The following is a 24,876-nucleotide window of genomic DNA, read 5'->3' as shown; positions in this document are numbered from 1 at the left end:
CTATCTACCAATGAAGGGATCAAGCTACTGCCCAAGGAATCATTTAGACCAGGCCCGGGGGCCGGATACGTCCCTCCAAGGTCATTTACCCTGCCCTCGTTCAGGGTCAACCTAAGTCTGAAAAAACTTGAAAGCACACAACAACAATCCTATCTCATCAGCCAAAAGCAGGCCCACACTTCCCATTGAAATACTAATAAGTTTATATTTGTTAAAATTGTTCTTTGTTTTAATTATTGGATTGTTTTAAAGTGGTTTTTGCACTACAAATAAGATATGTGCAGTGTGCATAGGAATTTATTCATGTTTTTTTTTCCAAATTATAATCCAGCCCTCACAACAGTTTGAGGGACTGTGACCTGGCCCTCTGTTTAAAAAGTGAGGACCCCTGATTTAGACACTTCACAGAATAATAGAGCTGGAAGAGACTTTGTGGACCATCCAGTCCAACCCCCTGTCAAGAAGCAGGAAAATCACATTCAAAGCACCCCTTGGAGAGTCCATCATGGGATTAAAGCAGTTCAGGAACCATGCCTGCAGAGGTCTCATGAGGAGTCTGTTGAGAGGCATGACTGCTGTATTAGAAGCCATGAATCTTAGGAGACACTTTTCAGTTGTGAATACATCTAAGAGTGGCTCTGCAAAAAATGAGAAATCTGTCCTTTGAAAGGGAGTCAATTTGAGTGGGTGAATTGAGAAGCATGCCTATCAAGAAGATGTAATGGAATCATGTGCAATTTCTTGTTGTTTACTGTGAGGCCCAAGTCCTCCAGGAGGTTGAAGATCAAACAAATGTTTCTGAATTGTGAATATTTGCTAGGAGAAACCAGTCATTGGTATAAGTAAGAGGACAATGCCTTGTTTACGAAGCCATGAAACCATACAGCCTTGTATTTGATAAACACATAATGCATAGGCTGAAGGGAAGAACATGAAAATGGAAAACATGTCCCCTCACTGAAAAATAGAGAAAGTGCCTGTTTGATTAAAATGTGAAAATAGGCATCCTTTAAGTCCAATGTAATGACTTAGAGTTTCAGCCATAAAGAAGCTGAACTGTAGTGATGACTCCGGGATGGACTATATTGTTGCTAGTATGGGATATATCTGAAGTTGAATGTGGGTTTTGGGAGCCCCTTACCCCCCATTTACCATTTTGAAGCCTCTTATCTGAATGCTACACAGAAACATCCACAACCATACAGATAATATCCCCGCATTCATGTTTTCAAAGTAGAAGTCTTTTTTTAGTTACATTTTCTTTTGAGCGTATCCTATGATTTTCTATCATATCACCATAACTTTTTCATTTAAAGCAGTGTATTAGCAGAATAGGTTTGTCGAAAGCCCTTGAAGGTACTTTTGATTAATTCAACAGGCTTTTACAGTTTTCCTTCCTTTAACATATTAATTGTATTCATACTTTTCTTATTCCACTTTTGGAATACTTAATTTATTATTCACCACTGCCTTCACAGTAATCAGATGCTGATTCAGTTTGTGGTAGTTATTTTAAGGCAATGCATTCTGCATTTTCATTGTTCTGAAATTTTGATGCAGGTGAAACGTCAGGAGACAATGCTTCTAGAACATGGCTATATAGCCCAAAAAACCTACAACAACCCAGTGATTCCAGCCATGAAAACCTTCGACAATACAAAGATAATAATTGTCTGCCTTCCAATGTTGAGGCTTCCCACTTTAAAAACAGTTCTGGAATCCCTGGTCATACCATGGTAATGCAAGAAAAATGTGCCCAAAGTCCCCTTTGATATAGCTGTAAAAAATATAGATGTTCTTCTTCTGCATTGTAAATAGCCACAGGCTACTTATCTGCATTATATTCATGAGATATTAAAATGGGAACAGAATGATGTAAAGTGATTTGAAATTTGTTCCTTGGCTTCAACAGCACCTGGAATTTGATTTCAAAATTTATATTCTTGCAGTTAATGAAAACAAGTGACAGAAAACTTCTTTAATTGGGCTATCATTTCTAGATCATTTTTGTACAAAGTACAAAAGCTAAAATAAGAAAAAAAATGCTGCTCACATCATTTTTTTCTTATGTGACAGCACTGCAAAAGTAGCAGAATTGCTGACTTTGGAAATGGAAATGCCATCATAAAACTTTCCTCCACGCTTCACCAAGGTCATGTCCAACTAGCTGCCTTCCTCAGGTCCTAGCAGTAATCACCACCTCACTTTCCAAGAACTCAGTTGACATTTCTCTCAACAGTAGCATTTTCTTATGTCCAGTGTCCTCCTTTTTCTTTAAATGTTTAGTGTGTAGCAATTCAACCTTCCTGTGCAGTTACAAAACAAGGCTCTCAGATGTCAACTATAATTTCACCTGGTGCAAATGAGTGCTGTAGTTGATAACATAAAAATGCCTCAACTATCATTTCATCTACAGTTTCCTGTATTTGCATGCTGATGGGGTAGTAAAAAAACCCCTTTCCAAAAAACAGGAATGGAATGAGACATTCATCACAGTTCTATGATGTGGTCTTGAAGCTTTTTTTTCTTTTGGAAAAGCACCCCCAACACTTTCCCCCTTCATTTTCATAAACATTTGCTGTTTTCATTGGTCTTACTTACTTAGGCGATCCCTCGTTGGACGAGTAAGATGGTCTTCCATCATGGGTTTCCCTGTGGGTCCGCATGTGGCTGTGGAGCCCTATTCTTGCTCTGCATCTTCTTCCGCAGTGAGGGCATTGGTTTCCAGGTGGAAGGCGGTCCCGGTCGGGGTTGGCTTGACGCGCCTTCCTCCTGGCACGTTTCTCTCTTTCACCTTCCACTCGTGCCTCCTCGAATTCTGCAGCACTGCTGGTCACAGCTGACCTCCAGCTGGAGCGCTCAAGGGCCAGGGCCTCCCAGTTCTCAGTGTCTATGCCAGAGTTTTTAAGGTTGGCTTTGAGCCCATCTTTAAATCTCTTTTCCTGTCCACCAGCATTCCGTTTTCCGTTCTTGAGTTCGGAGTAGAGCAACTGCTTTGGGAGACGGTGGTCAGGCATCCGGACAACGTGGCCTGTCCAGCGGAGTTGATGTTGGAGGACCATTGCTTCAATGCTGGTGGTCTTTGCTTCCTCCAGCACGCTGACGTTTGTCCGCTTGTCTTCCCAGGAGATTTGCAGGATTTTCCGGAGGCAGCGCTGATGGAATCGTTCCAGGAGCTGCATGTGACGTCTGTAGACAGTCCACGTCTCACAGGCATATAGCAGGGTTGGGAGGACAATAGCTTTATAGACAAGCACCTTAGTATCCCTACGGATGTCCCGGTCCTCAAACACTCTCTGCTTCATACGGGAAAATGCTGCACTTGCAGAGCTCAGGCGGTGTTGTATTTCGGCGTCGATGTTGACTTTGGTGGAGAGGTGGCTGCCAAGGTAGCGGAAATGGTCGACATTTTCTAATGTTACACCATTAAGCTGTATCTCTGGCATTGGAGAGGGGGCGGCTGGTGACTGCTGGAACAGCACTTTGGTTTTCTCGATGTTCAGTGACAGGCCAAGCTTTGTGTATGCTTCTGCAAAGGTGTTGAGAGTGGCTTGTAGATCTTCTTCTGTATGTGCACAGACGACATTGTCATCAGCATACTGGAGTTCTATAACAGATGTTGTTGTGACCTTGGTTTTGGCTTTCAGTCTGCTGAGGTTAAATAGCTTGCCGTCTGTCCGATAGATGATTTCCACTCCGGTGGGAAGCTTCCCATCAACAAGGTGTAGTATCATGGCGATGAAGATGGAGAATAAAGTTGGGGCAATAACACATCCCTGTTTGACACCCGATTCCACCTTAAATGGGTCACTTTGGGAGCCATTGCTATCCAAGACTGTTGCCATCATGTCATCGTGGAGGAGCCGCAGGATGTTCACAAATTTGCTAGGGCACCCGATTTTGTGGAGGATGGTCCAGAGAGCGCTGTGATTCACTGTGTCGAATGCCTTTGCAAGGTCGATAAATGCCATGTACAGAGGTTGGTTTTGTTCCCTGCATTTTTCTTGGAGCTGTCGTGCAGTGAAGATCATGTCCACGGTTCCTCTGGAGGGGCGGAAACCGTTCTGGGATTCTGGGAGGGTGTCTTCTGAGAGGGGCAGAAGGCGGTTTGCAAGGATTCTTGCGAGGAGTTTTCCAGCAGAGGTTAGAAGGGAGATACCTCGATAGTTTCCGCAGTCTGTTCTTTCCCCTTTTTTGAAGAGGGTGATGATGGTGGCATCCTTGAAGTCTGCTGGGATTTTCTCGGTCACCCACACTTTTTCTATGAGCTGGTGGAGTTGGTGTGTCAGCGCAGGTCCTCCCTCTTTAAAGATTTCAGCAGGGATCCCATCCGGTCCGCTGGCTTTGTTGTTCTTTTGTTGGCTGATGGCATTGCTGACTTCTTCCAAACTAGGCAGTGCTGCAAGCTCATCCCTGGTTTGTTGTTGCGGGATTTGTGAGAGGACCTCTTCGGCCACACTGGAGCTGCGGTTTAGGAGGCTTTGGTAGTGTTCTTTCCAACGTAGTGCAATTGACTTTTGGTCCTTCAGGAGTTTGGTTCCGTCTGATGAGCGTAGAGGCTGTATGCCATGGTTTCTTGGCCCATAGATGACCTTTGTGGCTTTGAAAAATCCTTGAGCATTATGGGTATCTGCCAGGTGTTGGATTTCTTCAGCCTTCTTTGTCCACCAGATGTTCTTGAGTTCTCTTGTCCTTCTTTGGACCTCAGCTTTTGCACTGGCGTAGATCTTTTTCTTTCATTGGTCTACTACATACAGCACACATAACTTGGAGCAATGGATTCAAATTACAGGAAATGAGATTCCACCTGAACACAAGGAAGAACAACTTCCTGGCTGTAAGAACTGTTCAGCAGTGGAACTCTCTCCCTCGTAGTGTGGTGGAGGCTCCTTCCTTGGAGGCTTTTAAACAGAAGCTAAATGGCCATCTGTCAGGGGTAATTTGTGCTTTTCCTGCATGGCAGTTTGTTGGAATAGATGGCCCATGTGGTCTCTCTTCCAACTCTGTTATTCTATTATTCTAGGACTATTTTGTGGCCCCTGAAAGAGACAGGTTTGCTCATGTTGTTAAAGGATATGCCTAAACTCTGTTCAAATATATACTATGTCTATTAACATTAAGAAATAGAAATCTGTTAACCATATGATAACTTTGGCTTTTCCCTAAGGCGGCTTACATCTGGCACAATTCAATGCCATTACATATAAATAATACATAAATAATACATACAGTAATTACATATAGTTAATTAAAATTAGTTTCAAATAAAAAGTACATTAATAAAAGTACAATAATACAGGCTATCTAGCCCTATGCAGAAACGAATTCAGCCAGCATAACACATTGGAAGACTATCCATAGTCCATTTTCCATAACCTTATTATCATTGCCATTGTCAATTGTCTGCCAGCTACCCAAATGCCTGGTCCCATAACCACGTTTTTAATTTCCTCCTGAAGGCGAGGAGGGATGTTGTTGACATCTGTAGAAAATATAGGACCAGATCACAGTAATCTGCTCTTGTGCTCCCTCTGGTGTTTCATTGATGCACTGTATTCTGCATACAGCCACAAGGTGTTTACATTAAATGTAAAGTGCAAGATTTAGAATCCTAGCATCTTAGCTTTCTATTTTTTCCATTTAAAAACATTTCTAGTTCTCATATGTGATTCATGCAATGCCTGACAAGGTTTTGCAGTGCAAACGTATGCATGACTCAAGATAATTTACTGCAAGGGAAGTACATATTTGAAAATCCCTAAATCTTCAAGGTGGTGCAAGTGGGCAAGTGGTGGTAAAAAGAGAGAGCCTGAGGATCTGAGAGATGAACTAATAGCAAAACTGCATCCACTGCCACAAAAATATTTTATTAGATCTCTCTATGCATATGTATTTGATTTATTATTGCACTTATATACCGCTTTTCTCACCCCTAGGGAGACTCAAAGTGGTTCCCAACATAATCAATGGCAAGATTCAATGCCTTACATGTATAAAACAACACATATCAAAACAACAATAATAATAGATTAAAACTGTTAAAACTATTAAACAACAGTCACGCACAATACATAAAACATTTAGGCCTTGCACAATCCTAAGGATATCTTTACTTCCATATGTATAGATAGTCTAAAATTCTAGAGAGGTGGGGTTTTAAATAAAGAATACTAATTCTAGCCTCATACATTTCAAGTAAAATTTATGAGTCTGTGGGGGAGCTCCTTCCTACATACTTCTCCATTTACTTATCTTACCCAGGGTTTTATCAATCTTATTCTCTGCACTTTATTTCTTCATCACATTATTTTGCATCTGTTTATTTCATTTTCTGTTATTTTATTTATTTTATTTTGATGTTTTTATTTGCTGTTTGTATTTTATTTTATTTTGTTGTACTGTAATTCTGGGCTTGCCCTCACGTTAGCTGTCCCCTTTGGGGAGATGGTGGTGGGGTAAAAATAAAGATGATGATGATGATGATGATGATGATGATGATTAGAGAGCCAACATATATAATACCATGCTCAAATGCTCAAGAATAATCTATGGAATTTGTTTACCCCTTCAATGGCAAACAAAACAGAATTTTACCAAATTGAGCAAATACATGAGAATGCACACACAGCACAAATTAAAAATTTCTTGGAATCAATTTGTAGGCTAGTTTGCCATAGAATTGAGTTCCCTAATCTGTATAGACTTGATCACCTGCCATATTTGATGTACAAAGGCTTAAAAATATAGGAATGTTTATCTGGAATTTCAAAATGAAGCTTACAAAAGGGACTTTCCTTTCAATTTTCACACCCTTGTTTCTCAAAACAACAAGCCACAAACAATGTCTCTAGAAACGGAAGTAGTATAATGCACTCACTTGTTGATGGTTCTCCCAAAAGTGATTTGAACTAGTGCAATCAGCGTCTTCCTCACCCACTTAAACACTAAAACAAAGGAAAGAAAGAAGAGCACTAGAACACTATTCAAAGTGGGAAAAACACAAAAACACTTCTAAAAAAACACAAGAAAAGATCTCTCTAGGAATCTCACAGCTTCTCCAGTCCCACTCGATGGTGAGCAGCTGCCAGAAGTTGGCCATAGAAGTGTTCTGGAGGAGTTAAGAGGTTCCTAGAGAGAAGTTCTTTCTCAGAATCTATGATGTGGGCTGTCGGTTAAGCACTGGCCTCTGCAAGCATTCCACACACACTCAGGCCACTTTTCAGTGACACCCTAACATGCACAATGGTCCAGACCATGTGGCAAACAGTTTTAAAATGAAACGGGGTTTCTGTAAAATGTTTACATAGGCAAGCCTTTTACTCACAGATTATAGTCAAAATAATAAACACCTCTCCCCCATATTAAAACCTCTCATAGAAAACATTTAATATGGAAATACATTAGCTTCACTGCATACTTCCTCGCAGCTCAAAGATCTCGCCTATCAGCATGAAGCAAGGCTCAGCAAGGGCATCTCGTTTGCCATCCACATCCTCTCCGTAGTCTAAAAGATCGTCGTCCTCTTCAACTTCTTCCTGAACAAGCCATACAAGTAGCAGAAGAGTGAGAGATTGAGTTAGATAAGGGTGATCATTTTTGCTCCTCCTCTAAGAAAGCAATCTTTGGCTGCACTGTAATTTGGAATATTTATTTTTCATTGTGGCAGACGCAGAATAGTTTCTCCTAATAATCATTATTCTCTCATCTCTTAGAAAAGATATACAGACCTGTGTGCATTCAAGTCATTCCTGACTTGTGGTGATCCTAAGGCGATCCTACCATGTGGCTTTCTTGGCAAGATATCTTCAGATAAGTTTTGTAATGTGTCCCCTTAAGGCTGAGAAGCTGCACATACTCCTGATTACGTGTATGATATCTTAAGCAAGAGTTTGTGTGTTAGAAAGAGGGCACCTTTATTTTTATTATAACCTGGCAGTATATTTCAGTTGACAGAATTGTGTATTCAGGAGAAAAACAATTACCTTATATACTCGAGTATAAGCCGGGTTTTTCAACCTCTATTTTAGGCTAAAAAAGCCCCCTTCGGCTTATACTCGAGTTATTTATTATTTTACTCATTTTATTATAATTACATTTACATTATTTTACTCTATTATTGTTATTATTACATTATTTTACTCTATTTTTACTATTACATTTATTATTTTGCTCTATTATTATTAGTACAATTACATTATTTTACTCATTATTTTTATTACTTTTATTATTTTACTATATTTATAATTATATTACATTTGTCATTTTACTATATTTGTTACTATTACATTTCCGTTATTTTACTCTATTATTATTATAACATTTATTATTTTATGCTATTATGATTGGAAGTATACGTATGCACATTTACATTGAAGAAAGTTAAAACAATGGTTTAATCAGTCTTATCTTAAATTACAGTTTTATGTAAATATTCAAAAACATTTAACCCACTGATGCCTCAAGTAATGTAATTTGATTGGTATCTATTTTTATTTTGAAATTTACCAATAGGTCCTGCATTTCCCAACCTCAACTTATACTCAATACATTCCCCAGTTTTTTGTGCTAAAATTAGGTGCCTGGGCTTATATTTGGGTTGGTTTATACTCGAGTATTTATGGCAAGTGTTAAAATGCCAAGATGTGGAATAATGTACATGCATATATAAATCAGCTTGGTAGAACTTGGCCACTCACTGTAGCTATTCAGATCTCTTCAGGTTGTGAGATCCCACTCAACTGCTCTTGATGATACCCAGTTTTCACTACTAGCATCACTTCAACAGTTCCCTGATTTCTTGCCAATAAGATGACAAAATCCCACAGCCATGTGTATCATGAAAGAGAAGGAAGTGCACTCTATTTTAAGAATAATGGCTCTTATATATTGGCAACTGTATTCTGTGCTATTTTGCTCATATTTACTGGCCTATATTTATAAATTGAGTATGAAATTGATTGAGACTGGGATTTTATAAAAAGGCCTAGGGATATGCCTCTTACTGAGAATAATTTGTGTGTGTGCAAATCCACTTAAAATGAAAGGCTCAATCAATAGCTGTTACTAGTAAAATATGGACACCAGACACATCAGGATTTGTACATTTGCGAGTAACCAAAACGATAATTTATAGAGAACTTTAGCACGCTTAAAATTCACTTAAGGACGTGGATAGTCCAACTAGAATGACATCGAAGTGTTTCCTAGCGGTTTAGGACAGGCCTTCTCCTCCCCCCATATATTGTTCTTTGCGCACTCACCTCCTGATGAGAAAAGAAATCACCAGGAAGCCTTTCCAAGAAAGAAGAAAGCGAAAAAGAAGATTTCTTTCCCTGTACATCCATAACCTTGAGGTGTTCTGGGGAAGGGCTTAAAAAGGCATAAAGAGCTTCGCTCTGACAGAGCCTTTCGTCAGAAAGCAATTTCTGTGGAAAGATACAGAAGGCAGACTATTTCAAGAGACTGAAATTGTAGGGTTGCTTTTATATAAGCAGGAAGCAAGAACAAACTCATGAGCAGAGCTGATGAGAGCAAAAACTGTTGATTAGCATTGCCAGTGTTTACAAGTCATGGCATAGTGGTTTCCAGAATCGAATGGTTTCCATTGGCTCCTAAGCACACTCCTGGCAAGTGAGTTAAGTGAAAGCTGGCACATGTGATAAGACAAAGAAGAAAGCAGCTTGTTTTGATGTACGAGGCTGCCTTAACACCTAAGAAGCAATTATAGGGCAATTTGTAGAAACTGGGTTGTTGTAAGTTTTTTCGGGCTATATGGCCATGTTCTAGAGGCATTTTCTCCTGATGTTTCACCTGCATCTATGGCAAGCATCCTCAGAGGTAGCGATGTCTGTTGGAATTAGGAAAATTGGGTTTATATATCTGTGGAATGACCAGGGTGGGACAGGGTGGAGCTAGGTGTGAATGTTTCAACTGACCACCTTGATTAGCATTTGATGGCCTGGCAGTGCCTGGGGCAATCTTTTGTTGAGAGGTGATTAGATGTCCTTGTTTGTTTCCTCTCTGTTGTTTTGCTGTTGTAATTTTAGAGTTTTTTTTAATACTGGTTGCCAGATTTTGTTCATTTTCATGGTTTCCTCTATTCTGTTGAAATTGTCCACATGCTTGTGGATTTCAATGGCTTCTCTGTGTAGTCCGACATGGTGGTTGTGAGAGTGGTCCAGCATTTTGTAGAAACTACCAATACCTGGGGCAGCCCACTGGAAGCAGGCCATTGGACAGTCATAGGGAGGCTGCACCACTCTGAAATCTCAGGGTGAGGTGCCTTTCCTATTTGGATTGCAAACTGCTAAACCTGCCCTTCCTTTCAGTGGTTCCATATCAATTGTGTGTAATGGGATGGGAATTTCTTACCCCAACCTATTGTCACTGCCTTCATTACCTAATAAGACCTAATAAAGTCCCTAATAAAGGCAGTTTGCTTTCTTTGCTTTTCTTCCACCCTTTTTCCAGGTCACATTCCCAGTCTTTTCCCTCATTTATATTCCTTTCTCTAGATATAAGATCAGCAATACAATGTATACACCCTCATTGGAAACCCTCAAATAAACAGACTATCTCCTTCTCTTTAGCTCTTCATAAGCATATTTCTGCTACACATTTTTCAAAGGAGATGAAAGGATTTTTTTTTGTTCCATGCCCATATGTTATACGCCCAACTTATCCAAAGGTGTTGGAAACCTTCCTCAAGCCTCCACTAGTAATTTGTTCGCATATGATTCTGTTTTGCTTACTATATTCTATATGTATGCTTTGCTATGCAGATTTTCCTTTACTCTATGTTTGTTGAGGTTGTGGGAGGGGCTACAGACCACATGATCAGATCTGGGACTGCTGAGATCTGAGACTCCATTTTAGAACAAAGAAATGCTTTAGCCATAAGATGATTTAGACTCCATTAGAGCACAAATGCTATGTGGATTTTGGACTGTTAAGAGCAAACTCATGTTGCTCTTAATTATAAGAAAGAAGCACTGTGTTATCTACACAGAGAAACTACATTAAACCTAGCAGTAAGTGGATTGACAAGTTATGTACCTGTATGCTGAATACATGAAGGTTGTGAGTAAACCAGGTATGTTACTTTTAACAAAGTCTACTTTATTTTGTTTCTTGAGAGCTTGATATAGAAACAAGATATTTTATGAGAGATTTTTGGGGGCACTGAAAAGAAACACTTCTGAAAAACTGCTATATTTTGTGCATTGGCATAATCTCTGTACATAACAGATCAGAGACAACTAGGTTATCAGTCTAACAAGTGAAAGCCAAATTGCCTTGCATAAGTATATGTGGATATATACCACTGAAGATAAATGTTTAATCAAACAAATTTTGGTTCTTCTCTAGAAGATCATACTTCTTCCAAAGGTTGATTTTCAGATGATTGTGAATTCCATTTTTCTCCAAAAGGTTATGGAGATTCTGGTTTTCCAAAAGGTTATGATCTTTAAAAAAGTCATGACTTTCCAAAAATGGGTCATAGCAAAATCCATAATTTTGGCCCCAAGCCTACCCTTGACTTATACGTGATACTGATTTATATATACAATAATTTGAATAGCTATTTCATGCACACAAATGCAGAAGTACTCTTTAAGTGGGTTTTAAAACCATACACCACAATTGCTTCGACTTGCTGTACGTATTAAAATTTTAGCTGTGAAGTCTCTAACTCTATCAAGCTATTGCCAATTTTTTTTTCTTCACACAAAGCACAGCTGTACATTTCAGACACTCCGAAATTAGCTGTTAAGAACCTCTCCCCTGAAAAGTCTTGCCAAATGTCATTTTTATTCTGGCATTAAAAAAAATAGAAGTGTGGAACTCCTTGACTGCATCCCACTGCAGATTCAGAATTTCATTAGTCCCTCAGCAGGGCAGCTTATTCAAAATGTATAGCTCTATTTCTTTGGGGATTGGAAAAAGAAGACATAACGATCGACAGAGGATGATCATAGTTGGCAGTGAGATGAACACGTAATCAAATGGAAGGTTTTTTCAAGTACACTGTAGAATGAGAGAATGTATCAAAAAGTGTGTCAGAGGAAGAAAGACCTTTTTAAATAACTGGTTCATGCACCTTCTGAAGAAATTAAAAGCTAGGTATCAGGGAGAGGACATTTTTTGACAGTGTCAAAACTGTCCCGTACGATAGAGGTAGGCACTAGGATTATGCAATTTGGCCAAAACGCATGCTGTTTCAGGGTCCATTCTCGGCTAACTCCTCATTCTGTTTACCGAGATGTTACTCGAATTGGGAGGAGTGTTGCCGTTTTCATTCAGCAAAGCTTCGGCCTATTGGCTACAATGGGAAACTTTAAAGATGCAATTCTCAGTCATTTTAATGCCTATCTGCATGAAATCTAGCTCAGTTTTAGATCCCGTTTGTAACTGCAGGCCTGCCAAGTTTCAAAACAATTCACCAATTTATTATTTTAAGTTTTAAGTTTTTACCATAACATTTTAAAAAATAAGACTGTAACGATTTCACCAATTTGTAACGATGCCACTAATTTGTAAAGAGTTTGTAAAGGAGCCACCACTTTGTAAGGGTTTATTAATTTGATAGTGTAGCTACTAGATAGTGATGCTGACTTGGTCTTTCTTCAATGTGTAGTGTGACTTAACTTGGAAAGGAATTGTAACAGAGACAGGGTTTTAGGAAAAACAGTAACAAGTTTATTGAAATGTAGAAGAAGTTTGATGGTTTCAATGTTTCTTGACTCTTAAAGGCACATTTCTTCAAAAGTTACATTTATAGCATTCCTTAAACAACTCTGGAAAGGACTCTTCCTTCCACTAAACAGGTTTCAAACTTATTTTTCTTCAAACTGTGTTTCTTTCCTTAACAGGTTACTTCAGTTACAAGCTTATTCTTTCTTTGTGATGTTTCTGTTGCAATAGAGAAATCTCACTGGGTTTCTCTCACCCTAACTATTAATATAAATAAGTCAACTCGACTTATTTAAACTAATCAGGCTAAAAGCCAAAACCTTCCTGATTCTTACTACTATAGAATCAGCCTCTCCTATAGTTCACAGACTGTAGACTAACTTACTGGTTCTCAACACCCACTAGAACCAGCCTCTCCTGTAGTTCGCTGACTACAGACTAACTGTTTTAAAATGGCTGCCCTGCCAAGTGGCAGTTGGCTCCGCCCCTGTTTCCATGGTAACCCAGCTCAACATGAGCTGAGCTGGCTTCCATCCCCCTTAGTTATGCAACTTTAAATACTTACCCTTTAAACATCTATCTATAATTATACATAACTGCAAGTTAAAAATTTACACTTCACCACAAAGACAAACCGCAAGAGAGGGTTCTGGGAATTGTAGTCACCGGTTGTTTCCATTCTCAGCCAATCAGAACACAACCAGGCCTTTTATTGGCTGAGAAACAGAGAGAGAGAGAGGAAAACTTCAACTCCCATCATGCTGAGAGAGGAACTCAAGAGACTTTTCAATGCCTGTTCCACGCACGTGTTCTTGGGAAAGCAAGTTCCCAGCAGGGCCCTCTATGGAGGAGTAGCCTAGGGAACTTTTCCAAAGAAATGAACATTTCACTGCCGGGGAGGGAGAAAAGACGCTGCAGGTAATCCCATCTTCTCTAGGAGCCCCATGGCAGACCCTTGTCTCAGGTATATTGCAGACTTAACTCCATAATAAGATGACGCTCACTACAATGTTTTTACGGCTTTGTATGGTCGTTTTTATATTTTATGCTAATTTTTAACAGTATTTTATGATTGTTTTATTTGCTGAGACATCAAATGTTGCCAACTGTGAACCACCCTGAGTCGCCTTCGGGCTGAGAAGGGCGGTATACAAATATGGTAAGTAAATAAATAAATAAATAAATAAAGGTTTAAAAAATCCTCTCCAGTAGCCGATAAATTCGGCTCTCTTGATCTGTTTTGCCCAGCTTTTCAGTTCCCTCCTCCTCATTCTGTGTTCAGGGGATTGCACAAAAAGGACCAATTAATATTACAAATCACGTTTGGTCAAACTGATCTGGGCCTAAGCCAAATAGGCACTACATCAGTATCTTTTTTCTGTCTCAAGAAAAACCAAATGAAACAAATTATCACAGATGTTCATCAGTTAGGGCTGTACTACACATGAAGTAAGATAAATAAAGGTTGCTTACCTGTAACCGTATTTCTTCGAGTGTCCATCCGTGAAATTCACACTTATGGGTTATCCCTCCGCGCATGCGCAGCAATCCGGAACTTTCTAGAGATTTTAATGATTTAAAAATGATTATTTGAGTACAACACAAGCCCCGCCCATCCCCCGCCCCCCCGGTATATAGGCCGTGGCGTGCGTCTGAGAGGTAGTTCCCAAGCGCCAAATAGTGACATAATACATATAGGCATGACAGAGGGGAGGACGGGCGGGTCGTGTGAATTTCACGGATGGACACTCGAAGAAATACGGTTACAGGTAAGCAACCTTTATTTATTCTTCGTGTCCTCCGTGAAATGCACACTTATGGGTGAATAGCAAGCTACTGATCTGGAGGTGGGTCATGCCACGCAGGAAAACAGTACAGCTCTGCCGAATGCGGCATCCTTCTTGGCCAGTATATCCAACTTGTAGTGGGATGCAAACGTGGACGGCGTGGACCACGTAGCAGCTCTACAGATTTGATCCAGCGGAACTCCACGCAAAAAGGCTTGAGAGGTGGAGACCGACCTGGTTGAATGGGCCACCAAGTGAGATAGTGGTTGTTTCCCTGCCAATTGGTAGGCTAGACGGATCGTAGAGACGATCCATGAGGCTAATCCCTGAGAAGATACAGGGTGCCCCATCGTGTCTTTCCTGTATTTTAAAAAGAGTCTGGGAGACTTTCTGTGAGTAGATGTTCTATGCAGGTAGAATGATAGGGCTCTTTTGACATCCAATGAGTGAAGTGCCACCTCGAGAGGAGAGGATGGATTTGGGAAGAAGGCCGGTAGTATGATGTCCTGAGACATGTGGAAATGGGAGACTACTTTCGGTAGGAAAGTGACGTCAGTTCGTAGTATAACCTTGTCATCATGGAATCGTATATATGGAGGGTCTGATCGGAGGGCCGCGAGTTCACTGGTCCTCCTGGCCGAGGTGATGGCCACTAGGAATGCCACCTTCCATGAGAGATGGGAGATATCATTAGAGGACATGGGCTCAAAAGGAGGTTTTGACAGTTGAGACAGTACTAGCTCCAGGCTCCATTGTGGTGGAGGGAGGGAGACAGGAGGGTGAACATTCTTATAACCCTTTAGAAACAATTGGACCAGATTGTCTTGAAAAAGGGACGGCAAGCCACGTTTCTTTCTAAAGGAAGAGATAGCTGCCAGGTAACATTTTACAGAGGAGAGAGAAAAACCTTTCTTGGAAAGGTGAACTAAAAAATCCAGTACCACCTTTGTGGGTGCAGAGATGGGCTCGTAGCCCACTGATTTTGTGAATTTTGAAAATGATGACCACTTGTAAGTATATGATTTTGTAGTGGATGGTTTATGAGCAGCTAGGAGTATACGCGATATTTCGTCTGATAAGTTTACTGTGGTTTGATCCTCCATGCCGTCAGGCGGAGGGAGTGGAGGTCTGGGTGGAGAACGAGCCCGTTCTCCACTGTGAGGAGGTCCGGAATGGGGGCAAGGTGGAAGTAGTCCCCGTTGGAGATTTGGAGGAGGGTGGCAAACCAATGTTGGCGTGGCCACCAAGGGGAGATCAGGATGCAGTTGGCGTTGTCCTGGATTATCTTGGCTATGACATGTGACAGGAGGGGGAGGGGGGGAAAAAGGTAGATGAGGTCTGGTGTCCAGCGGAAGAGAAAAGCGTCTCCTAGACAGCCTGGGGATACGTGAGGGCGGAGTCTTGCGCAGTACATTGGGCAGTGAGTGTTCACTGGGGATGCGAACAGGTCTATTGTCGGTGTTCCCCATTTGTGTGTAATGGCCTGGAACTGAGACTTGTGGAGATGCCACTCGTGATTGTTTTTCCCTGTTCTGCTCAGTGAGTCTGCCAGAGTGTTGTCTTGGCCCGGTAGATGAATGGCTGTGAGGAGGATGTTTCTCTGAATGCACCATTCCCAGATGCGTGTTGATATTGACGTCAGTGTCTGAGACCGTGTTCCCCCTTGTTTGTTGATATAGAATTTTACTGCAGTGTTGTCTGTCACTACCTGGATTATGCGGTTGGAGACGATGCGGGTGAAGGCCCGAAGGGCTTTCTCTACCGCCATCATCTCCAGGGCGTTTATATGGAAATGTTTTTCCTGAGGGAGCCAGTGGCCACTGATTCTGAACCCTTTGAGATGTGCTCCCCAGCCTGAGTTGGAGGCATCTGTTGTCAGGGACATGGATGGGTGTGGCTGTATGAAGGGCATGCCTAGGCGAACATTGTGTGCTTTTGTCCACCATTTGAGGGACTGGAGTACCTTTTGTGGTGGGTGGAGGAGTCGGGACTGTGGATCGTGGAGGGGGTCGAACACCCTGATGAACCAGTTTTGCAGAGGCCTCATCCGAAGCCGAGCAAAGGGGGTTACGGCTGTAGTGGAAGACATGTGGCCAAGTATAGACTGGATGGCCCAAGCCGAGGCTTGTCGGGAGTGGAGGAGGGAGAAAATAGCCTGTTGAAGTCTTAAGAAACGATCCTCTGGGAGGAAGGCTCTTTGAATTGTGGAGTCTATGATGGCTCCTATGAATTGAATACGCTGAGTTGGTTGGAGTTGCGATTTTTCGTGGTTCACCACTAGGCCGAGATCCTGCAAAAGAGATAAGGTATAATGAATATCTGTGCATAATTGAGCTTTAGAGGATGAGGCCAACATCCAGTCATCCAGGTAAGGAAAAACCGTTATGCCTTGTTGGCGGAGGTGTGCGGCTATGACCGCCATGCACTTTGTGAACACCCTGGGGGCGGTGGACAAACCAAACGGGAGAGAATTGAACGAGAAGTGGTAGTGATGAACTGCGAAGGTGAGAAACCTCCGGTGTGAATGCCTAATTGAAATGTGGAAGTATGCTTCTCGTAGGTCTATAGTTGCTAGCCAAGAGCCTTTAGGAATAAAGGGGAGGATGTTGGAGAGAGTGACCATACGAAATTTACGTGGGGTAATGAAAGTGTTGAGTTTGCGAAGGTCAAGGATAGGCCTTAATCCTCCATCCTTTTTGTCTATGAGGAAGTAGCGGGAGTAGAAACATGTGTTGGATGTATGTGGAGGTATGGGAGATATGGCTCCTTTGAGGAGTAATGATTGGACCTCTTCCCATATAGTCTGGGAGGGTTGTGTAAGGATGACTTTTCCCACTGGTGGATATTCGTTAAATTCAATCGCATATCCTCTGTCAACTATATCCAGGACCCAAGTGTCAGATGTGATGGACTGCCACTGTGGGAGAAAAGAGTGTAATCTGTCAAGGTAGGTGATTGGTTGTGTGGGGGAAGGGGGGGGAAGGGGAGAGGTTATGCTAAAAGCGACGTTTGTTGTTGTTAGAGGGCCTGGTACCACGGTACTGACCTCTAGACGGAAGTGAGGGGCGTCTTGTGGATGCTGCCGGCATATATGGCCTCTGTCGTCCTCTGTAGAAAGAGTTGTTGTATGGTCTGTTGTAAAATTGGGGGCGATAGTAATAGGAGCCCCAACGTTGTCTTTGATAAGTGTACGGTTGTTGGTCATATTTGTACACTGTTTGTTTCATCTTATGAGAGTGCTCCAATTGTGAGTCAGTCTCAGGATTAAACAGGCCTGCTTCATCCATTGGGAAGTTCTCAATGAGAGAGCGTTGAGCCTGGGTAAGAATTGCTGCCCTAAGCCATGCATGGCGGCGAAGGGCTACTGATCCTGCAATAAGTTTTCCAGAAGTATCAGCTGTATTTTTTGCTAGGTCTTTTTGTAATTTTGCCAATAGAAGGGCTTCCCCATGGAAGGCTTTAGCCAATGGTTGTTCTGCTGGTGGTAGCAGGTCTAGGTATGGGGATATTTTGTTCCAGAGGTAAGTTTGGTATACACTCATATAAACCCCATAATGGGCCATGCGTGCGAAAAGGCATGCTGAGGAATAGAATTTTTTGGCCATAGAGTCTAGTTTTCTCCCTTCCTTGTCAGAAGGGGATGCTTGGTTTATTTGTACTGGCTTTGGTTGAGCATCAGTTACCACAGAGTTTGCCTTGGGCATCTTAGAGAGCCATGAGGCTGTGGATAAATCAATACGGTATAAGTTTTCTGCTCTTTTAGGAGTTGCTGGAACCAGGGCTGGTGCAACTCCTGTATTCTTTAGGATTTTCAACAAATATGGAAGAGTGGGCAACAGTGGATGCAGGTGTTTGTTGTTCAGTGGAGGTGAAGCATGGATCTGTCACAGTGTCTGTGGGCTCAGGTGTGGTGAGGTTTAAGGATCTAGCAAGCCTTATCAGTAGTGCTGAGAATTTTTTAAAATCCTCTAAATGTTGAGGGGAAGGATCAGGATCTGGTTGAGGGTCTTGGATGACTGGTGTGTCATCTGTAGCATCCAGTTCAATGGTTTCTGGGTCTAGTTGGGGGGGCATGATTGGATCCAGAGGGAAGGTTTGGGATTCCAAGTCTGTTTGGGGATCCGGAGGGCGAGAGAGTGTAGCTGAGGGAGGGTCACGTGGGGGTTGGGGAAAATTTGGATCCAAGGGGAGAGGAGAGTGGGGTCCTCTGAAGGTATCAGGAGGATGGGGGTAGTAATAGGGATAAAAGGGGAAAGGAGGAGGAGGAGGAGGGTAAAGGTGGTAAGGGTAGCCATGAGGAGGATAAGGCTGTTGGTGCTCTAAAGGCACAGAGCGTGCCTTCTTGGGAGGGGGAAGAGAGGAAGCTTCGGAACGGCGCGGAGCCGGGGAAGGAGAGCGGCGGCGGCGTCCGGCCGCGTGCGCCGAGGTGTTGGGCTGTGCGGGCGAGGGGGATTCGCCCGGATCCGGGGATTGAGGAGGGCTGGGGGAGGGGGGAGGAGAGGCTTGAGAAGGAGGAAGGGGAGGAGGTGAGGTGGAGAGATCCTCCGGAGGCTGCGTCTCAAGCTCCAAGTGTGGAGCTAAAAGCTCCAAAGGAGGGAGGTGGGAGGGGTTTTCCATTTGTAGCATGCTGGGGAGCGGTTCCTGCAGATGCAGAGCGGAACCGGGAAGGAAAGGCACAGTTTGCAACATAGGAGGACTCAAGGGCTGTGTGCCAGTGAGTTGCCGTCCCTTTTTTTGTTTGTTAGCTTTTTCCTTTGTTTTGGAAGACCTCGTGGTCTGTTTTGTTGTTTTAGATTTTTTTCTCGGCGGCTCCTCAATGGGAGCGTCTGCCTGATCTTTGCTCCGCCTATCCCCAGCGTGTGGGGAGGAAGGCTGGGAGGTCTCCTGTATCGGGGAAGATTGGGAAGGAGTGGGAGCCGTTTGCGGGGCCAGGGCCCGCTCATAAAGCAGCGCTTTGAGCCTCGCATCCCTGCTCTTGCGCGCTCTGGAGGTGAAGGTTTGGCAAATCTCGCATGTTTGGAGATTGTGGGTTTCTCCTAGGCAAAGGAGACATTTAGAGTGCCTGTCTGCCTCGGGGAGATTAGCCCCGCAGGCAGAGCAATTTTTAAAAGACAGGGAAGACATGCTAGCCTGAGAGAGTCGTCAGCCGGTCCGAGTCAGGTAAGGAGAGTTTGGAAGGTCGATAAACAGTCCTGGTAAGAAGCCAAAGAAGTCCGATCACAGAGAGAAAGTCCTAAGATGCTGCCTGTTTGGCGCGGAAAAAGGAACTACCTCTCAGACGCACGCCACGGCCTATATACCGGGGGGGGCGGGGGATGGGCGGGGCTTGTGTTGTACTCAAATAATCATTTTTAAATCATTAAAATCTCTAGAAAGTTCCGGATTGCTGCGCATGCGCGGAGGGATAACCCATAAGTGTGCATTTCACGGAGGACACGAAGAATAAACCCAAGTCTGCCATCAGCAACCAACTCTGAATTTCTGGCAAATTGACTTATTCAACTTGTGTTTCATGAACACTAGTTTATCATGCTTTATATGCCATAGTATACCTTTAAAATAACAAAAAACTATATGCTAAAAAACATAGTTCTCAATAGGAAAAACGTCAGCCATACAAAACTCACTTAACGAGACATGACTTAGTCAGAAGTAACTTTTCTGACTGATTTCAGTGAGAATTGATCATAATTTTCTTTCTTGTAGCTTAGACCAGAGGGTCCAGAGATATTGGGAGGTTAAAGTCAGAACATGAAGCCTAGAAACTGAAGTCTATATGCAAAAAATCAGGAAGAAGTACAGTGCATAATTCTGGGTTATCAAAAAGAAAACACAAGAGGAACTCTTAGGAGTTCTTACCTGTAAGAAGTTATTTAATTGGTTCTTAGACTTTTCCAAGAATTTCTGGTCTACAGATTTAAAGGGCAGTTTGCTGAGTGAAGGCAACTGATTTTTCTTTAATGATGGGAAGCACTAGATGGGGGAGGAAAAAAATCCAATTACAAGGTGCAATGGGTGAAAAGGAAGACAGAGATGAGACTGCTGATCTTCATTTCCTTTGCACAATTCTTTCAATACATGAAAGAAGAGCAGCAATTGCTCTAGATGCAAGTCAGTGCTGACCTGAAGCTGATTTGAGTGATCAGCTTTCCAAAATTCAAGGTAGAGCTATCAAGTCATTAAATTAAATTAAATTAAACAAGGAGAATTGAGTTGCTTAGTATTCCATGTTTCATTACCATCTGTCTTTACACATTTACGCTCCTCGAAATGTAGTGAAGTGAGGTGGAGACATTAAACAGTATAAATTTATGTCCTATCATGCTGAGAATCTCAGCAGAATACAGAATTATGACAAATGAATACATGCTTATAGTTAAGAGTGTGGAATGGTTACTTTTTTGAGAACTAGAATCCTCCAGTGAACATGATAAACTAATTATCCCGATTCCCAACTACCGAGTGGCCAAACTGGCTGAGGGATTTTGGAAGTTCTGGTCCAGGCTAGCATCCTATAGTAACAAGTGAACTAAGTAGGAAGGTATTCAAGATTCCAGGCTTTCTTGTGCAAGAAAGGAGCAGCAATAACCAAGAGGAGCGAGGGAGACAGTTACTAACTGCCCTCCAGACACTGGCCAAGGTCCTATTTCTTAAATACCTGCTACCTTCTCCTCCTGCATAACTATGCCAGCAGAGTAGAGAGCAGTGGTTCTCAACCTGTGGGTTCCAAGACTATTTGGTCTTCACCTCCCAGAAATCCTAACAGCTAGTAAACTGGCTGGGATTTCTGGGAATTGTAGGCCAAAACACCTGGGGACCCACAGGTTAAGAACTACTGGTGTAGAGGGTCACATCCCAAGCCTCTCAAGCTCTACTATGCCCCTCCCATTCACAAGAAAACAACTGAGTGTTCATGAATGACAATCAACATGCCCTCCAGCAACAAAGCATTGTTTCTGAAATAACATTTCCTGGTCCACATGAGCCCTATTAAGTTTGAAGGCAAAATCTGTCTTTAAAAAAAAAACCTTGCCCTGTGCAAGGAGCAGGGACCTTGAAGATGAAGGAGATGGCAATTTTTTCACCAAAAATAATACTGACTCCAGGCAACATCAATTTCCCACCACCCCACCAGCCGGTCTGAGTCCCTCTACAGAGGTTGAGAAGATTGCGACATAGAAGTTTTAAATAAATAAATTTTAAATAAATAAATAAATCTCTTTATACCTCACTGAGTTTCCGGTGCAGGCTTTGGAACTCGCTGAGTTTTCGGAGAACAATCCATTCCTTTGCTTCAATGCCACCGATCTCTTGTAAACTCACCATGACAGAGTAGCAGGGCACTTGTTCACCATTCTCTTCTATGACCTAAACAATGACAGGATTACAGAATATTTCATGTACAGATATTACTGGAAAAGAGCAAACATGCACACAAAGTTTATCAAATTATTCAGCAAACAGCTAACATTGCCTTGCTAGGTACATACATTAGAAATGTAGTCCTAGGAACATCCCTCAGGTTTCACAGTTTGATTATCAATAACTCAAAAGTGATTTTTTAAAATGCTAAACTACCTTTACAAGAATGAGATGGAACTCCAGTGCCTGCTAGCCACTAAGTTCCTATCGCTACATTCTCCAGAATGGCTTGGAGATACTTGGCTCCATCTCTAACTCAGTTACGTGGCCCAGAATAGTATCAACGTAACAACCAAAGCGACTGAAACAGGAGGCATAGAATAACTAGCAGAACTGCACTCCATCAGGCCCTTTCTTGGTGTAAGTTATTCAACAGGGTGGAACTTTCAAAACCGTTTCAATACCCAAAGCTGACTAAAAAGTTCCAAACAATGCTGTCTCTTCTTAGCCCAAATCGCAGATAGATAGGTGCACAAATCTACTAAAGCCAACAACAAAGTATTTTCAGCTCAAAGCAAGTGTTCATAAGGTTGGAGGACTGCAAAACATAAGACAGAAAGCTTATACTCCTTGATGTATTTTAAAATATTTTTAGTTGAAGCCACTCGTACAGTTAGACAGGCCTCACACTGAGGTGGTGCCTTCACATGGATCCTACATATTTCAACCCCATGGTTTTGCAGCCCTTTCTTGAGCCACACCCATTGCAAAGTGTAGATGCCAAACGGTGCCTCCCCATTATGCATGCAGCTATTATCAAAAAAGGCAAAATTGGATAGCAATGCATTGGATTATCTCTCCTTACATGTTCTTCATTCATTTAAAACAACTCATTTTGACTATTTTTGCACTATATATCTAATATTTAACTAGTTTGACAATATTTGCACATCACGGGCATCCTGGCTATTGTGTCACTGCATGGGAACATCTTTCTCCCAGCATCTTAATTGTCTGAAAGACAAATCAAGAGGGCATCATGGGTATGCATGAAGGGCTACAGTGGATGTTAAACTAGGTGCCACTTCGTTTTTCATCTCTATTCTACTCTACCCCTTCCATCACCTTTGGAAGTAGAGTAACTGATCCTGGCCTGAATAAATTAGAAGACATACAAGCAGTATACACTTGAAGGCAGTCTTTTCACTACTGTTGTGTTCCTCCTTTTGCTCACCCACAGAAAGCCAGAAAGCTTTTCCCATTTTATCTAATTGCACGCAAACCTGGCTACAGTTAGTTGTTTCATAAAGGGTAACAAGAATCAGATTTGCTTTTTAAAAAAAGATGTAATCAGAAAACTGAATCAGAATCAGAACACTGAAATTGACATGACCAACAACTATGGATACTTGTGTGTATTCACACTAAAATGGGAAGTGGGATCCACAGCAAACCACAGCTGCAATCCTTTATCACTCAGTGCAGAGTAGTTAGTCCCCATGTGGAATCATGCATGAGCAGAAGGTTCCACTCATTTCAGACAGGAACAGCTATACCTCACTAGTATGTATAAAGGCTTTCCACATGCCGAAATTCTCACACCACCAATCTGTTCTTTCAATATGTAACTGAAGGTCACTGTGTTCTCTCTCCATCAGAGTGATTTCGTCCTTCAATTTAGAAACAATCTGCCAAGGGAAAAATAGAATTGTTACCATAGATTATCATACTATGAAAGTTTTGTGCAACTAATGTGGGTGTCCATTGTGACACCCATGCTAAAATTTAAAAAAGGCAAATAGAAAGAAGAACAATTTTATTGCAACCTCCTCACCTTTTCCAATGAGCCCACAGTATATATTCATATAGCATTGTATTTTATGGCCTAATTTAGCTGTCATTTCAGAATTATACTTATTATACTTGACCTTTTAAGTAATGCAGCTATAATGAAAAACTAGAGTTGTGTAGATATATGAAGTTTGGAGAGCTATTATTACACGTTTAACCCATCTCCTCACAGCACTATTATGTTTTCAACAGATATTGTAAACTTTACAAAGATACGGTGATAAAAGATTTTGTTGTTGTTTATTCATTCAGTTGCTTTCGACTCTTCGTTACATGGACCAGCCCACGCCAGAGCTCCCTGTCAGCCGTCACCACCCCCAGCTCCTTCAAGGTCAATCCAGTCACTTCAAGGATATCATCCATTCATCTTGCCCTTGGCCGGCCCCTCTTCCCTTTTCCTTCCATTTTCCTAAGCATCATTGTCTTCTCCAAGCTTTCCTGTCTTCTCATTATGGGGCCAAAGTACTTCATCTTTGCCGCTCATATCCTTCCCTCCAGTGAGCAGTCGGACTTTATTTCCTGGATTATGGACAGATTTGATATTCTTGCAGTCCAAGGCACTCTAAGAACTTTCCTCCAACACCACAGTTCAAAAGAGTCTATCTTCCTGCACTCAGCCTTCCTTATGGTCCAGCTCTCGCATCCATTGGTTACTACAAGGAATACCATTGCTTTAACTATGTGGACCTTCATTATTAAAGATTTCTGTTAATAATCTTATTAAAGATAATCCAGCAGTAATTGAATAAGATACTTTTGAAGAAAAAATATGGATTGGCACCACGAAGGAGGCAGTCATATTTCCATTTTATGCTTCAGCTTCTTGAAACAGAAAGGAATAAACACCCTAGTCATAATGGAGCTGATCAGTCATGCAAAACAGAGTTAGCCTTTGTTTAAAATGTACATGAAAACTAGAAGCAACCAAAGAACTAAAGCAACAGCACAAGCTACTGGGTGGTACTTTTGATTACCAGTACCTTCCTAGTAAGAGTGCCAGTATTCATTTCCAAAATGAGATGTCATAAAGCTATACAGCATATAACAGTACATATACCACTGCCCATAATGGTAAGCTGCCAATAGAGAAAAGAGACACAGCTCTACAGCAGAACATAAGCTTTAAAGGCAAAACATCCCTGGCATCTGCGGTTAAAGAATTTCAGGGTTGAGAAAACTCTCA

The 24,876-nt window shown here is 41.9% G+C and overlaps 1 protein-coding gene across 1 annotated transcript in view; it reads right to left on the bottom strand.

Moving 5' to 3' along the window:
• The window catches only part of SNX25 (sorting nexin 25), a 73,258-nt gene that overhangs the window by 3,997 nt on the left and 44,385 nt on the right, over positions 1 to 24,876 (bottom strand). Inside the window, exons 11-16 of the mRNA XM_060778635.2 lie at positions 23,399 to 23,530; positions 21,708 to 21,848; positions 20,340 to 20,453; positions 9,261 to 9,425; positions 7,418 to 7,535; positions 6,878 to 6,944 (exon numbers count right to left, since the gene is read on the bottom strand). Coding sequence (XP_060634618.2) covers positions 6,878 to 6,944; positions 7,418 to 7,535; positions 9,261 to 9,425; positions 20,340 to 20,453; positions 21,708 to 21,848; positions 23,399 to 23,530 — 737 coding nt within the window. The remainder of the gene's footprint in view (positions 1 to 6,877; positions 6,945 to 7,417; positions 7,536 to 9,260; positions 9,426 to 20,339; positions 20,454 to 21,707; positions 21,849 to 23,398; positions 23,531 to 24,876) is intronic.

This window comes from Anolis sagrei, chromosome 5, assembly GCF_037176765.1.
Source record: "Anolis sagrei isolate rAnoSag1 chromosome 5, rAnoSag1.mat, whole genome shotgun sequence".
In the NCBI taxonomy this organism is placed as follows: Eukaryota; Metazoa; Chordata; class Lepidosauria; order Squamata; family Dactyloidae; genus Anolis; species Anolis sagrei.
Note: the sequence above shows the minus strand (reverse complement) of the source record. Positions and strands in the feature narration are given on the sequence as shown.